We start from the raw sequence: 15,688 nt of genomic DNA on the forward strand, positions 1-15,688 counted from the left end.
CACGGGGTTCCTGTGGAGGGGAAGCGTCCTCCTCCGTAGGGCTGGGTCTAAGACTGTAATGATGCCGTATCGCTATGGATTATTGCTTATTGGTTATCGCTGCTTATTGCGACACTTTTCAATTCTTCTCCTCAATTTGAAGGGCTCAGTGTGCCTGTTCTTGGTTGTTGTGGCATATTGTCAAGACAACTGTCTTGATTGGAACATTGAGAGAGCAGCGTGATAGGGACTGATCTGAGAGGTGGAGGACCTTCAAGCCGACGTAGCGGGGTCGTCAGGAGTGGCCATGGTGTGTGTTCCGTTACCGTGGCAGCGGCTAACCCGACTGTCCTTCTCCTATTCTGCTTGTCTGGCCTGATTGTGTTCCTCTGGGTGTGTGGGCTGACCTGAGTCGATGACGAAGATCAGCGCTCCGGTGCCCCTGAAGATCATCTCGTAGTCCAAGGTGGGGTCGAAGAAGTCGATCTGGCCGGGGAAGTCCCAGATCTGGAAGCTGACGAAGGAGCTGCTGGACACGTCCTCTCTGCAGATCTTGTTGGTGCTCTCCAGGAACAGGGTCTCGTTGGGCGACATCTTATGGAAAACCACCTTCTGGATGGAGGACTTCTCCTCCTCAGGCCCATCAGCAGGATGCGAGGTTTGACCTCTCCGTTCAGAGGGTCGCTGAAGCCCAACACTACAGGAACAGAAGAACCAGAGATGCTGCAGGACGAAGTGCTTCTACACAACCGACTCATCAGAGGATGGGGCTCAACACAATGTCATGATGTGTGATTCTGGGAGAACAATATTCATGACAATGGGATTAAATAGTACCAAATACTCCTACAGCTCTGAGACTAACTCACTGAACTGAGTGTCAGGTGTCACGTGAACTTTGACCTCACAAACTACGCAGAGCCCGAGGGAAGGCCCCCCCCCCCCCTCACCTCCGTCCTCACAGCCCGGCTCGGCGTCTGAAAACGCCTCCAGGTCGTCCTCGTCGTCGTCGTAGTATCCCTCCGCCGCGCAGTCCTGCTCCCCCGCGTCCCTCTCGCTCGCCATGCCGGCCGCGGCTGCTCGTGGTCGGCTCAGGACTCGAGCCGCCTCGCGGTGGCCCACTTTCCCCGCGTCGCCACCTGATCCGTGGGAGCCATGCCGGTGACCTTTCCCCCGCAGCGGAGGGTTCTATTTGTGTGTCTGTCAAGTGTCTGGCGCGGCGACACGGAGAGAGACGTGTCTGCACACGACCGTCACAAGTGTGACAACATCTCTATTTCTCCATTATTTTATTGAAATGTACAGTTTAATTTCTCAATGTACTCTGAAATGAAAGCATAGAATCCACATAATCAATTGGAGATAAACATAATACTCAAGAATGGTTTTGCTTAACTAAATGTCATCTAAATGTTTGATGTATCAGCCGAACACACCCGCGTGGCATTCGTTCTTCAATATAAATCAAATATAGTTCAGAAAGTTGTTGACCCTTAATCACTTGTTGCCTGAATAAGGCCTTTTTGCACAACTCTGAAATGTACATTATTTTTCAGTTTTTTGGTTTCACCTTTGGCAGTTTGCCGCTGACCTTTGAACCATTTCATGTTCTTCACTTGAACTGCTAACATTCTAATAAAAACTGGGAAAATAGGTGTGTTCTAAAACTTTTGACCGGTAGTGTGTGTGTCATAGATTCATATTAAAATAAATACAAGAGGATCACGAAATGTTTATCTACCCATATTGATATTCACAATAATAATAATATGGCATAAAACCAATTTTTCAACACTCCAGGAATAAACAGGCTTCTTCTGTACATTTAATTTCTGAAAGGACAACATGAAAAACAGCGAAATAGAGAAAAGTCATGTCAATATGTTGTTTCTTAAAAATATGCTACCGAGGTTAAAACATTGAGAGGAAATAAAACAGTGAACACAGTGCACATGTGTGTGAAGTATTGCATTTCATTTATTTTACAAACAAGCTGAGACAGAAGCAGTCGGCCTGAAGTTTACTGTTTATTAGCCTAAGGGGGGGGGGGGGTCTTGCTGGTGCTGTTATCTGCAGCCTCATCACCACGAGATGCCGATAAATCTCGCACACTGTCTCTTTAATTGAAATTCAACTCTCCAGTCAATGAGCTGCAGTCCCAACTTCAACATCCTCCTCCTCCTCAGCACACACACATTCCTGACGGTGGTCACAGCAGGGAGCCGCTCCATGGAGCATCAAGGTAACGCGTGTGTTGTGTTTATAATAACTGAAAAGTCTCCAGATCGTCTCTGACGTCACGTGTTCCATCTTTTGTAATCTTTGGAAGTTCATATTATTCTGTCTCCTGCTCAAACTTCATTCTGAGGGTTTTACTATTAATATTAAAGTAACCTGCAACATGTAGGTAAAGATTATAGATGACGTGTAAAACTGACTAAAGATGATCTGTAACTAATGTGCATAGCAACATGTTCTGATGAAGTGAGGATGAGACACATATGTATTATAATGTGTAGCTCTTGGCTAAGATGAGGGACATATTGTGTGATTTAATGAGAACAATCAAAAAGAGTATCAAGTATCTGTTGAATGTTCAAAGATCTTAGAACTGACTCCAGAACGGGGCTTAAAAAGTCATTAATAATGTCTCAAAATCAACAGTGAAGCTCAGCAGGAGCCAACGGCTCTCATTACTGGGCTGTGCTGCGTTCAGGGCCAGCTGGACTTTGAACGTCTCACATGTGTAGAAAATAAAAGCCAAAGACTAGATTCTACTGGATGGGTTGAACTGGCGATGCTGATGTCTTCATGTGTAGAGGAGAACATGTTGACATGATGTCTTCATAGAGGAGAACATGTTGACATGATGTCTTCATAGAGAACATGTTGACATGATGTCTTTATAGAGGAGAACATGTTGACATGATGTCTTTATGGAGAACATGTTGACATGATGTCTTTATAGAGGAGAACATGTTGACATGATGTCTTTATAGAGAACATGTTGACATGATGTCTTCATAGAGGAGAACATGTTGACATGATGTCTTCATAGAGGAGAACATGTTGACATGATGTCTTCATAGAGGAGAACATGTTGACATGATGTCTTCATAGAGAACATGTTGACATGATGTCTTTATAGAGGAGAACATGTTGACATGATGTCTTTATAGAGAACATGTTGACATGATGTCTTCATAGAGGAGAACATGTTGACATGATGTCTTCATAGAGGAGAACATGTTGACATGATGTCTTCATAGAGGAGAACATGTTGACATGATGTCTTCATAGAGGAGAACATGTTGACATGATGTCTTTATAGAGGAGAATATGTTGACATGATGTCTTCATAGAGGAGAACATGTTGACATGATGTCTTCATAGAGGAGAACATGTTGACATGATGTCTTCATAGAGGAGAACATGTTGACATGATGTCTTTATAGAGAACATGTTGACATGATGTCTTCATAGAGGAGAACATGTTGACATGATGTCTTTATATAGGAGAACATGTTGACATGATGTCTTCATAGAGGAGAACATGTTGACATGATGTCTTTATAGAGGAGAACATGTTGACATGATGTCTTTATAGAGGAAAACATGTTGACATGATGTCTTCATAGAGGAGAACATGTTGACATGATGTCTTTATAGAGGAGAACATGTTGACATGATGTCTTTATAGAGAAGAACATGTTGACATGATGTCTTCATAGAGGAGAACATGTTGACATGATGTCTTTATAGAGGAGAACATGTTGACATGATGTCTTTATAGAGGAGAACATGTTGACATGATGTCTTCATAGAGGAGAACATGTTGACATGTTGACATGATGTCTTTATAGAGAACATGTTGACATGTTGACATGATGTCTTTATAGAGAACATGTTGACATGTCTTCATAGAGGAGAACATGTTGACATGATGTCTTTATAGAGGAGAACATGTTGACATGTCTTCATAGAGGAGAACATGTTGTCATGATGTCTTCATAGAGGAGAACATGTTGACATGATGTCTTCATAGAGGAGAACATGTTGACATGTTGACATGATGTCTTTATAGAGAACATGTTGACATGTCTTCATAGAGGAGAACATGTTGACATGATGTCTTTATAGAGGAGAACATGTTGACATGTCTTCATAGAGGAGAACATGTTGACATGATGTCTTTATAGAGGAGAACATGTTGACATGTCTTCATAGAGGAGAACATGTTGTCATGATGTCTTCATAGAGGAGAACATATTGACATGATGACTTCATAGAGGAGAACATGTTGACATGATGTCTTTATAGAGGAGAACATGTTGACATGATGTCTTCATAGAGGAGAACATGTTGACATGACGTCTTTATAGAGAACATGTTGACATGATGTCTTTATAGAGGAGAACATGTTGACATGATGTCTTCATAGAGGAGAACATGTTGACATGATGTCTTCATAGAGGAGAACATGTTGACATGATGTCTTCATAGAGGAGAACATGTGACATGATGTCTTCATAGAGATAACTGATGAAATACAGTCTGCTGACATATTCTTGGTGGAGGATCTCAACTCAACGAAGCTCAGCAGACTGGATCGCTATGACAGCAGCTACAAGCACAACAGGAACACTCGGGGGTTCATAAAATACATGATGACAAATAACAGAGCAAATAAAGCTAAACAAAACAAACATGGTGACTACTCTGCCTAGATAATATTCTCTCAGTGGAGATGGCTTCATAGTGGTTAGTGGATAGAGTCCTCCCAGTTGGAAGTGAGTCACTGCCCCAAACGAGGGAGGTCCAGTTTCTCACGGTCTTGTTGACAAGTGAGGGAGTCGAATAAATGTCAACTTTACCAAAACCACAACTAAAATGAGTTCTCTCTTGTGTGAGTTAACGTGTGACTCTTTAGAGTTCCTCTGTGTCTAAAACATGTTTTACAGACTGAGCAGCTGAAAGGTTTCTCCCCTGTGTGAGTTAACATGTGAGTCTTTAAAGTTCCACTGTGTGCAAAACATGTTTTACAGACTGAGCAGCTGAAAGGTTTCTCTCCTGTGTGAGTTAACATGTGAGTCTTTAAATGACCGCTCCGTGCAAAAGATCTTTTACAGACTGAGCAGCTGAAAGGTTTCTCTCTTGTGTGAGTTAACATGTGTCTCTTTAAATAAATGCTCTGTGCAAAAGATCTTTTACAGACTGAGCAGCTGAAAGGTTTCTCCCCTGTGTGAGTTAACATGTGAGTCTTTAAAGTTCCTCTCTCTGTAAAAGATGTTTTACAGACTGAGCAGCTGAAAGGTTTCTCTCCTGTGTGAGTTAAGATGCGTTTCTTAAAATTTCCTAATGGTTTCTCACTAGAACTACATTTTGAATCACTGACAGAAACTTCATCATTATTCAGAGAGTTTAAACCTGATTGAGGTTCTCTGGTCTTCTTCCAATCAACAGAGTCATCAGTATCTGGTTCAGAAGAGTCTCCAGTCTCCTCATCAGTATCTGGAGGTCTATCTGGATCTGTGTTCCTGGCTGGTTCTGGTCCACCACAATCATCTCCATGAGCTTCTATTTCCATCTGTTCAGTTTGTCTTTGATGAAGCTGAGAGGACTGAGCTTCCTCTTCAGCTTCACTCTTCACAGGAGTCGTATGTGTACAGATCGTAAAGCCCTCTGAGGCACATTTGTGATTGTCTCGAAGTAACAAATGCATGAGCTAATTTTTCTGCATTATTTTAACACGGGATGTGATGGCTATTTGTAGTATTATCGTGGTAACATTTAAGCAATAAATGACAGTTGGAGGAGAAGTAGCACACATGTTATCCATTAATATGGCCAACAATCATTAAACTAGTGACTTGACAGTCCAACGAAAATTGGGAAAAGGTCGGACAAAACATTTAAACTCTGTAATAAAGTATTTTTTTAAACGGATCCTCGGAGCAAAGATCAACCGGAGGTCGAACCCACAAAGTCTTCTCTAAATGTGTGACCATTGTCTGACTGTTGATTAGATATTGATGGTTTTTGAAGCCAAAAAGGAAAAAATATGGAATTAATTCTCAATTAAAGTGCGTGAGAAGACCTCAAACATTTTATCCATATTTGTATTCATCTCCTTGCACTGAACACACTCTCATTGGCCCTCGGATACATTCATATACTGTCATGTAATCTCAAACTAAAACCTAAAAGCTTGTGTCAGTCATAAAGCTAAAAGGGGCTGATCAATAATGCAATGGCCTAAATATACTACCCCCCTCCCTCTCCCCCTCTCTCTCCACATCTATCCTCTCTATACAGCCAAGCCCGTCAGAACGCCCAGCACAGTGAGCCCTCCTACCCCTCCATCCCCAAGGAGTTCCAGTTGGACCTGGACATGATCGAGAAGGACCAGGGGAGAGCGTGCGAGCTGCCGGACCTCATCCAACACAAGCTGGATTAGCTGCTGGAGCCCATCATGATCCCTGAACCCAAGTAAACGCACACTGACACACAAACAGATTAACACAAAGTATATGCAGGTCCGATTTTAAATATATAAATTAATATATATATATATATTAATATTAATATATATATGTATATTAATATTCATGTATATTAATATATAATATATATATTAATTAATGTGTATATTAATATATATATATATTTATTAATATTCATGCATATTAATATATATATATATTAATGAATATATTAATATATATATGTATATTAATATATATATTTATTAATATTCATGCATATTAATATATATATATTAATATATATGTATATTTAGATATATATTAATTAGGGGTGGGCACGTTAACGCGTTAATCTTGCGTTAACGCATCAATTAATTAACGCCGACAATTATTTTATCGCGCGTTAACGCAGGTTTTATTATTTATTTTATTATTGTAAAAGTGTGTTGCTCACAGGCTTTTATTTTGTAAAAGTCTGCTACTGATTGCTGCGGAACCGGAAAAGAAAGTCATTCGCGGTTTAACAAACATGGAGAATCTCAACAAATGACGGCAGGTATGAGACGCCCTCAAGACACACATCACACGGAGAATACACGAGTTGTATGGAAAGGAGAGGACTGCAAAGCGACAGCTTCGCAACGTGCTGTTGCTCTCATGGGGACGACTGGACATCGGGGGACCAGACGTCCTCTTTTCCCCGGACATGTCCTGCTTTTGAGACCTAAACAATGCGTCCGGCAGGGATTCCAAAAACGTCGGGATTTTGCTTCGTCGGATATTTGTGTTTCTCTGTGTTTCTCTCTCACAAACTAGTATTTACCCCTTACAAGTTTTGGAAATGGTATCTCCCTTAGGTTCCACCTTCTTGCGTGAGCTGACAGAATAGAGAACAGTCATTGGTCGACCGATCTCAGGGTTGCCAGATACACAATAATTATCCACCAAATACAACCATTTTGAGCCTTTGGTACGATACTTCACCATCTCTAATCTGGCAACACGGAGCACCTTGCCGCCTCCACTAGTTCATTGTTGTTTGTGCGGCATGCGATAAACTACGACCAGCGCCGCCGCTCCCATTGAAACATTAGGCACCTTTTAGGCATGTATATCACAAAACAGGCAGAACAAGAGAGATGTTTAATCTTTTATGGCACTTTAGTTCATATGGCAGTACATTTAAAATAGTGTCAAGTTCTAGGAATTGACAAACTGCACTGAAAGTGTTTTCTGGTGTCTCTCTAACAGGGACAACAAATGTTATGGCACTTTCATTCATATGGCAAAACATTTCAAATAGAAGTGCGCTATACACTACTTTTGAATTAATTATTGGATTTTGCGTATACAAATGCGATTAATCAGGGAAATCATGCGATTAATCGCGATTAAAAATTGTAATCATTGCCCAGCCCTAATATTAATATATATTTAGATATTAATATGTATATTAATATGTGTGTGTGTGTGTATATATATATATATATTTGTGTGTGTGTATATATATATATATGTGTGTATATATTTATATATACAGGACTGTCTCAGAAAATTAGAATATTGTGATGAAGTTCTTTATTTTCTGTAATGCAATTAAAAAAACAAAAATGTCATGCATTCTGGATTCATTACAAATCAACTGAAATATTGCAAGCCTTTTATTCTGATTTATTGCTGATTATGGCTTACAGCTTAAGAAAACTCAAATATCCTATCTCTAAATATTAGAATATCATGAAAAAGTATACTAGTAGGGTATTAAACAAATCACTTGAATTGTCTAATTAACTCGAAACACCTGCAAGGGTTTCCTGAGCCTTGACAAATACTCAGCTGTTATAAATCTTTTTTTTTACTTGGTCTGAGGAAATATTAAAATTTTATGAGATAGGATTTTAGAGTTTTCTTAAGCTGTAAGCCATAATCAGCAATATTTAAAAATAAAGGCTTGCAATATTTCAGTTGATTTGTAATGAATCCAGAATGCATGACATTTTTGTTTTTTTAATTGCATTACAGAAAATAAAGAACTTTATCACAATATTCTAATTTTCTGAGACAGTCCTGTATATATAATAAGTACTGTGAAAATAATCCTTTTTGTGATTTTTTATATTGAATATTTTGTGTTCAAAGGATGCGTTCAGTCTCTCCACATTTTGATGACCTCCACAACAGCACCTCCTCCACCATCAACTTTGTCATCTCTCAGGTGGCGAGCGGTGACATTAACAACAGCATACAGGCACTGGCACAGGTAAGGAACAATTTAAGATTGCACCTTTTGAATGGATGATTTTGAGCTTGGATTTGTGTTTTATAAAGCATCATTTGGGTGAGGCCTAGGTCCTCGGCCTCACCCAAATGATGCATTATAAAACACAAATCAACTCAAATCGTCTTGCTGGAAGCCAATCGTTGAAGGGCGATAAGAGATGTATCCGTATGGTGTAGATGTTGGCCAAGTGTAACCTGTGGCTCTATTTGAATCATTTTAACCAAAGTCTATGGACTTGTCACCAGGTTCGCACGGAGCTCAATTCTTGTGGGAAAAAACACCAAATCAAATAGTTCAGTTTGAAGGGTTTTAAACTGAAATTTCAACATAAATCAAGTCACACACACACATATCCGCTGAGTGCATGTCGGCAGCAGGACGAGGCAAACCTGATGTGGTTGTCGGTCTCGTTTCCCTGGTGGAGACGTGTACACGCTGGAGGAATTCAGGTCAAACTGATCTGAGGTTTCTACCGTCTGGTTGATTGATTTTCATTCGCTGTTATGTCTGTTGGTTTGGTGCCGGTCAGGGAACGTCCACGGGTTTTAGAGCTTCTTTACCGACTGTTATAATAGAAATACGAGGATCGACGTTGCGCTTTGTCCCGCAGATCGGCGAGGTGTTGCGGCAGGAGGACAAAGCCAAGTCATGTCGGGACACATCGATCAGTTCCTGATCGCCACCTTCATGCAGCTGCGGCTCATCTACAGCACGCACATGGCCGATGAGCGGCTGGACAAGAGGGACATCATCAAGCTGTACAGCTGCATCATCGGGAACATGCTCTCTGTGAGTCACGCACACCAACGCCGCCACACGCCGGTAATGACGATGATGATGATTCACAGAGGGCTTTACAGTCTGTACACATAAGACATCCTCTATCCCAGGACCTCACATCGGGTCAGGGTACTACGAGTTCTCTAGTGGGGTAATATGGTACTACAAGTTCTCTAGTGGGGTAATATGGTACTACGAGTTCTCTAGTGGGGTAATATGGTATTACAAGTTCTCTAGTGGGGCAATATGGTACTACAAGTTCTCTAGTGGGGCAATATGGTACTACAAGCTCTCTAGTGGGGTAATATGGTATTACAAGTTCTCCAGTGGGGCAATATGGTACTACGAGTTCTCTAGTGGGGTAATATGGTATTACAAGTTCTCTAGTGGGGTAATATGGTACTACGAGTTCTCTAGTGGGGTAATATGGTTTTACAAGTTCTCTAGTGGGGTAATATGGTACTACGAGTTCTCTAGTGTGTAATGATGATGAGGTGGCGTTCTCTTCCCGTTAGTTGTTCTCCATGGAGTCCCTGGCCCGAGAGGCCTCTATGGGTGTGTTGAAGGACCTGATGCACGGTGTGATAATACTGATGCTGGATGACCGGATGGAGGACATAGAAGACGGACGGCAGGTCATCAGATCAGTCAACATGCTGGTGACCAGAGTTCTGGAGAAGTCTGACCAGACCAACATGATCAGGTCAGTATGCAGAGACGGTAACATTGGTGTGTGTGTGCGTCTGTCCGTCTGTCCCTGTATCTGTCTGTCAGTGCGTGTCCTTGTCTGTGTCTGACCCTGTGTGTGTGTGTGTGTGTCTGTTTCTGTGTGGGTGTCCCCCCGTGTGTGCGGTTGTCTCTGTGTGTGTGTGTCCCTGTATGTCTATGTGTCCCAGTGTGTGAGTGTCTGTCTTTGTGTGTGTGTGTCTCTGTGTGTATATGTCTGTGTCTGTGTGTGTGAGTGTGTATGTCTGTGTGTGTGTGTGTATGTCTGTGTGTGTGTCCTCCCCTTTTGCCTGGCTCGTTAAGGGAAGAGAGAATTTGCCCAAAAGATATCTCCTGTCCTCTCATCCAGTGACATGAGGTTCATGGTTGGTGAGGCACTGACTCCTTTAGTGTCAGATTTACAAATATATAAACTAGGGCTGGGCAACGATTACAATTTTTAATCACATGATTTCCCTGATTAATCACGATTAATCGCATTTGTATACGCAAAATCCAATAGTTAATTCAAAAGTAGTGTATTGCGCACTTCTATTTTAAATGTTCTGCCATATGAATGAAAGTGCCATAACATTTGTTGTCCCTGTTAGAGTGAGACACCAGAAAACACTTTCAGTGCAGTTTGTCAATTCCTAGAACTTGACACTTACTTTAAATGTACTGCCATATGAACTAAAGTGAAAAAGAGGACACTTCGTCTGGGGGGGGGGGGGGGGTGCTGAGATTAAACATCTCTCTTGTTCTGCCTGTTTTGTGATATACATGCCTAAAAGGTGCCTAATATTTCAAGACTGAAATAATATCGCCATTATAATTATTATAACTATGAGGATTTTTTAGTTGCCTATTTTGTGGAGCCCCTCAGGACTTGGTGCCCTCCGCACAGCGCGTAGTGCGCTATGGGAGCGGCGGCGCTGATAGGAGTTTATAGCACAAACAACAATGAACTAGTGGAGGCGGCAAGGAGCTCAGTGTTGCCAGATTGGAAATTGTGAAGTATCGTACCAAAGGCTCAAAATGGTTGTATTTGGAGGATAATTATCGTGTATCTGGCAACCCTGAGATCGGTCGACCAATGACTGTTCTCTATTCTGGGAGATACCACTTCCAAAACTTGTAAGGGGTAAATACTAGTTTATGAAAACCCAGAGAAACACAAATATCCGACGAAGCAAAATCCCGACGTTTTTGGAATCCCTGCCGGACGCATTGTTTAGGTCTCAAAAGCAGGACATGTCCGGGGAAAGAGGACATCTGGTCCCCCGATGTCCAGTCGTCCCCATGAGAGCAACAGCACGTTGCGAAGCTGTCGCTTTGCAGTCCTCTCCTTTCCATACAACTCGTGTATTCTCCGTGTGACGTGTGTCTTGAGGGCGTCTCATACCTGCCGTCATTTGTTGAGATTCTCCATGTTTTTTTAAACCGCGAATGACTTTCTTTTCCGGTTCCGCAGCAATCAGTAGCAGACTTTTACAAAATAAAAGCCTGTGAGCAACACACTTTTACAATAATAAAATAAATAATAAAACCTGCGTTAACGCGCGATAAAATAATTGTCGGCGTTAATTAATTGATGCGTTAACGCAAGATTAACGTTAATGTGCCCAGCCCTAATATAAACCCAAAGGGGGCTTATTCAATTGGCTACTGGTTGATTCATGTCTCGTCTCATCAGCATTCTCCACACAATACACACACGGTACATATTACAGATACGTAAAGGTAAGAACAAGTTTGAAGCAAACCTTTTAGCTCCGGCGTTGGTCTACCTGTGTTAATCACGTCCCCTTTTGACTGAAAGTCCAGTTTTGAGAAATTTTTAAGCTCAGATATATATAATCCTCTTCCATGTTGGCAGTCTGGCGTCGCAAAATACAAAAACAAACGGACTTCACTCGCCTGGCGCCTCAGCGTAGAACAGGGGTTCCCAAACTTTTTAGACCACGCACCCCCTTCTACATCCCGACCGGGTTCACGCACCCCCAATCCCCCACACTTTTAAAAAAAACGCAACAGAATGCAATTTACGATTGTACAAGTGAGCACTACACATCACACATGAAGAAACACATATTTTTATAAAAAGATCGCAACGACCTGGTTTCGATCTCCTTCAAGCAAAATTTGGCAACTCTAAAGCCGAGCAGTCTATGCACTACGCCACTAGATATTAACTGCAAGCCAAGTAATTTTGATATTCATCCATTACGTCACAACTCGTATGCGTCATGGGAACAGTTTGGTCGAGGCGACCTGAAACAATTGGTTACCTTGGGCGGATATTCAAATACTTCCAAACATGTTTTGTGATGCTTTTATAAATAATATTCAGACATCTTTTTTTTGGAAATGTGAAGGGAATGCATTTGTTAGCTTGAACTGAAGCAATTATTGCACCATAAGTGGATCCATCGAAGCTTCTTGTCTTTTTTCCCTTCCGTTTGTTTGTCTGACACAGTTTCCTTTTATACAGATGTTGCTAATTATGTCCTTGCTTGATTGGAATTGTGATTGCAAGATGTGACAGCTGTGCAGCATTTTCTAAACTCTTGTATTATGTCAATACAGTTTATCAATATTATTTTTGTATCATGATGCGATCTTTTTATAAAAATATGTGTTTCTTCATGTGTGATGTGTAGTGCTTACTTGTACAATCGTAAATAGATGTGACATGTGGCTTCAAGAGCTCCAGCAATATGTTCTACATTGTTTTGTAGATGGAACATTACTAGTATTCCATTCTTCCTGTTGTTCAGTGTTCGCAATGTTTCTAATCTCTGTTCACAGTACCATCGTCATTATATACTCGTCACGAAAGTCAATTAGTTGTTGTCGGTATTGTGTGGCTGTTGCGTTGCGAACAAGCATCGCTAAACATGTTTCAAAGTGTAAATATCCGAACAAGGTAACCAGTTGTTTTAGATCCCCTCCGCCAAACTGTTCCCATGAAACAAAAGATGTGACGTAATGGTTGAATATATAAATTACTTGAGCTGAAACTAATATCTGGTGGCGCAGCGCACAGACTGCATGTCTTTGAGTGCAGTCTCATTTTGCGTGACAGAGATCGAAACCAGGTCGGGCGATCTTTTTAAAAAAATCTTTTTTTTAAATGTATTTCTTCATCCATGGCTGTAATGCACTGCTCACTTATACAATCGTAATCGCCGAAATCGATATGAACGGAGGCTTGAAAATCTCCAGCAATATGTTTGTGAATGTATGACGAATCTGGTGAGCGAGACAGAGCCCCGCTGCAGATGTGAAGAGAACACAACGCACGCACGCGGAGGGAAACCAGTAGGTTTGAAAACCAGTAGGCGTGTAACACCGGCGTCGGAGCTCTGCGGCGACCACGATCGACGTATTCAAACATTAAATAGCCGAGAGTTTTTTTCAGCGTAAGAAATACGATGTGTGGCGTGAGTTAAGACCGAAATGACACTTGAGAGCCCTGAGAATGTTTAATATTAATTATTACACCATTAGACCACCATTACATTTTTCCTCTCGCGCACCCCCTAGAGGCACCACACTTTGGGAATCCCTGGCGTAGAAGAAGCAGCAACAAGTACCCGTTGGCTCACCAGCGCCCCCTGCAGGGCGGCAGAGTACTACCACCTCACCCTGCGCCTGTTCACTGCGGCTTTATTTCCCATCAGCAAAACTAAATATGTCACTTACAAACATTAAACTGTAATACAAACATTAAACTGTAATGGTTAAAGACCTTAGCCAGACTGTGGAAAATCAGGGCAAATAAACATATCTGCAAACATTATATTGGCGACATGCAGAGATACGGCAACCCGCAGGACAATTGCATGTCTCAACCCAGCTTGTGATGGATGCAATCAGAGGTGAGGCTCGACTCGCCTCAACTCGTTTCATCCTGTGTTTGAACAGGAAATAGGAAATTCAGCGATTTTGACTATATAATGTTCGGAAATTAGTCATACATAAAGATCGGTGGAGAAATATTAATATAATGAATTTCAAAATTAATTAATTAGTTACTTTTTAATCGATTGACAGCCCTAAGATATATATATATATATGTGTAATGTCGCTCAAATCAAAACAAAACTGTCAATCGTGACAGTCACGTTCACGATCACTCAACACGGGTTTCTCCCTGTTGACCGCCTGTAAGTTCAGCTGATGAGAATAACCCATCGCATGGTGGTGGAATAAAGAGCCTTTTTCTCTTCCTCTCTCTCTCTCTCTCTCTCTCTCTGCTGGTGTTGCTGCAGGACAGTTTGCTCACGACGGCCCCCAATGTCCTCTGAGCTGATCATGAAGGTAAGGCCGTCTCCACGATCCTGACATCCTGCTGTCCGTTAGCTGACTGTCTGTCTGTCTGTCTGTCTGTCTGTCTCTCTCTCTCTCTGTGTGTGTGTGTTCAGTGCTGTGGAGGATGATCCGCTTCCTCCCGGAGACGATCGACAGCATCAACCTGGACCGGATCTTGCTGGACGTCCACAACTTCATGAAGATTTTCCCCAAAGAGAAACTGAAGCAGCTGAAGAGACGCCCCACCGGACCCTCAAGACTCTGCTGCACACACTCTGCAAGCTCACGGGGGCCAAGGTAGCACCCGCAATGTATTCCACCGTATTATGGAATTATTGATACGCTGCGATCACTATATATCACAGGGTTCGGAAGGATCATGGAAAACCTGGAAAAAATCATGGAATTAAATAAATTGTTATTTCCAGGCCTGGAAAAGTCTGTGAAAAAAATGTAGTCATGGAAATGTGTTATATGTAAATATGTTCATTTACACAGTTTTAAATAATTCATATGCTTTTAAAAGAAAGACTTTCAAAAGAATACGCGCACTTTATAAGCTAATATTTCATATTTATAGCGCAAATAGATTTTAGATGTTTATTCTTTTAATCAAACTATTGTCTCTGATTCATTTTTGTCATTTAAGGTTTCATACTGTATGCTTTGGAATTCTCCTAGTTAGTTTAAAATCTGACATTTTCTCACTTTTTGGTCATGGACATGTGGTTTAAAGTCATGGAAATCCACAAGTCAACATACAGGACTGTCTCAGAAAATTAGAATATTGTGATAAAGTTCTTTATTTTCTGTAATGCAATTAAAAAAACAAAAATGTCATGCATTCTGGATTCATTACAAATCAACTGAAATATTGCAAGCCTTTTATTCTTTTAATATTGCTGATTATGGCTTACAGCTTAAGAAAACTCTAAAATCCTATCTCATAAAATTTTAATATTTCCTCAGACCAAGTAAAAAAAAAGAGTTATAACAGCTGAGTGTTTGTCAAGGCTCAGGAAACCCTTGCAGGTGTTTCGAGTTAATTAGACAATTCAAGTGATTTGTTTAATACCCTACTAGTATACTTTTTCATGATATTCTAATATTTAGAGATAGGATATTTGAGTTTTCTTAAGCT

The 15,688-nt window shown here is 41.1% G+C and overlaps 2 protein-coding genes and 1 long non-coding RNA gene across 3 annotated transcripts; 2 read left to right on the plus strand and 1 right to left on the minus strand.

Moving 5' to 3' along the window:
- Nucleotides 1–394: 394 nt before the first annotated feature.
- LOC130194820 (ras-related GTP-binding protein D-like) lies at nucleotides 395–1,310 on the minus strand. Its single transcript, XM_056416009.1, has 2 exons — nucleotides 930–1,310; nucleotides 395–676 (listed from the first exon to the last, which is right to left on the minus strand). Exons 1-2 carry the CDS (start codon nucleotides 1,042–1,044, stop codon nucleotides 429–431), a joined length of 363 nt encoding a protein of 120 aa, XP_056271984.1. The 5' UTR covers nucleotides 1,045–1,310; the 3' UTR covers nucleotides 395–428.
- A 3,221-nt stretch (nucleotides 1,311–4,531) lies between these two features.
- Nucleotides 4,532–9,388, plus strand: LOC130194841 (uncharacterized). Its single transcript, XR_008831973.1, has 3 exons — nucleotides 4,532–6,468; nucleotides 8,604–8,724; nucleotides 9,356–9,388. It is a non-coding gene; the product is annotated as an uncharacterized LOC130194841 (long non-coding RNA).
- Nucleotides 9,389–9,393: 5 nt separating this feature from the next.
- On the plus strand, nucleotides 9,394–10,739 carry LOC130194819 (cytoskeleton-associated protein 5-like). Its single transcript, XM_056416008.1, has 2 exons — nucleotides 9,394–9,534; nucleotides 10,041–10,739. The coding sequence occupies exons 1-2, from the start codon at nucleotides 9,394–9,396 to the stop codon at nucleotides 10,320–10,322; spliced, it is 423 nt and encodes a 140-aa protein (XP_056271983.1). The 3' UTR covers nucleotides 10,323–10,739.
- Nucleotides 10,740–15,688: the final 4,949 nt, after the last annotated feature.

This window comes from Pseudoliparis swirei, chromosome 6 (genome assembly GCF_029220125.1).
Source record: "Pseudoliparis swirei isolate HS2019 ecotype Mariana Trench chromosome 6, NWPU_hadal_v1, whole genome shotgun sequence".
Classification (NCBI taxonomy): Eukaryota; Metazoa; Chordata; class Actinopteri; order Perciformes; family Liparidae; genus Pseudoliparis; species Pseudoliparis swirei.

Excerpts from the sequence above, each read along its gene's own strand:
- LOC130194820 (XM_056416009.1), bottom strand. The coding sequence starts at position 1,044 with ATGGCGAGCGAGAGGGACGCGGGGGAGCAGGACTGCGCGGCGGAGGGA. Across the intron at positions 677-929 it reads GCCGGGCTGTGAGGACGGAG|TGTTGGGCTTCAGCGACCCT; the intron begins GTGAGGGGGGGG and ends CTGTTCCTGTAG.
- LOC130194819 (XM_056416008.1), top strand. The coding sequence starts at position 9,394 with ATGTCGGGACACATCGATCAGTTCCTGATCGCCACCTTCATGCAGCTG. Across the intron at positions 9,535-10,040 it reads TCATCGGGAACATGCTCTCT|TTGTTCTCCATGGAGTCCCT; the intron begins GTGAGTCACGCA and ends TCTTCCCGTTAG.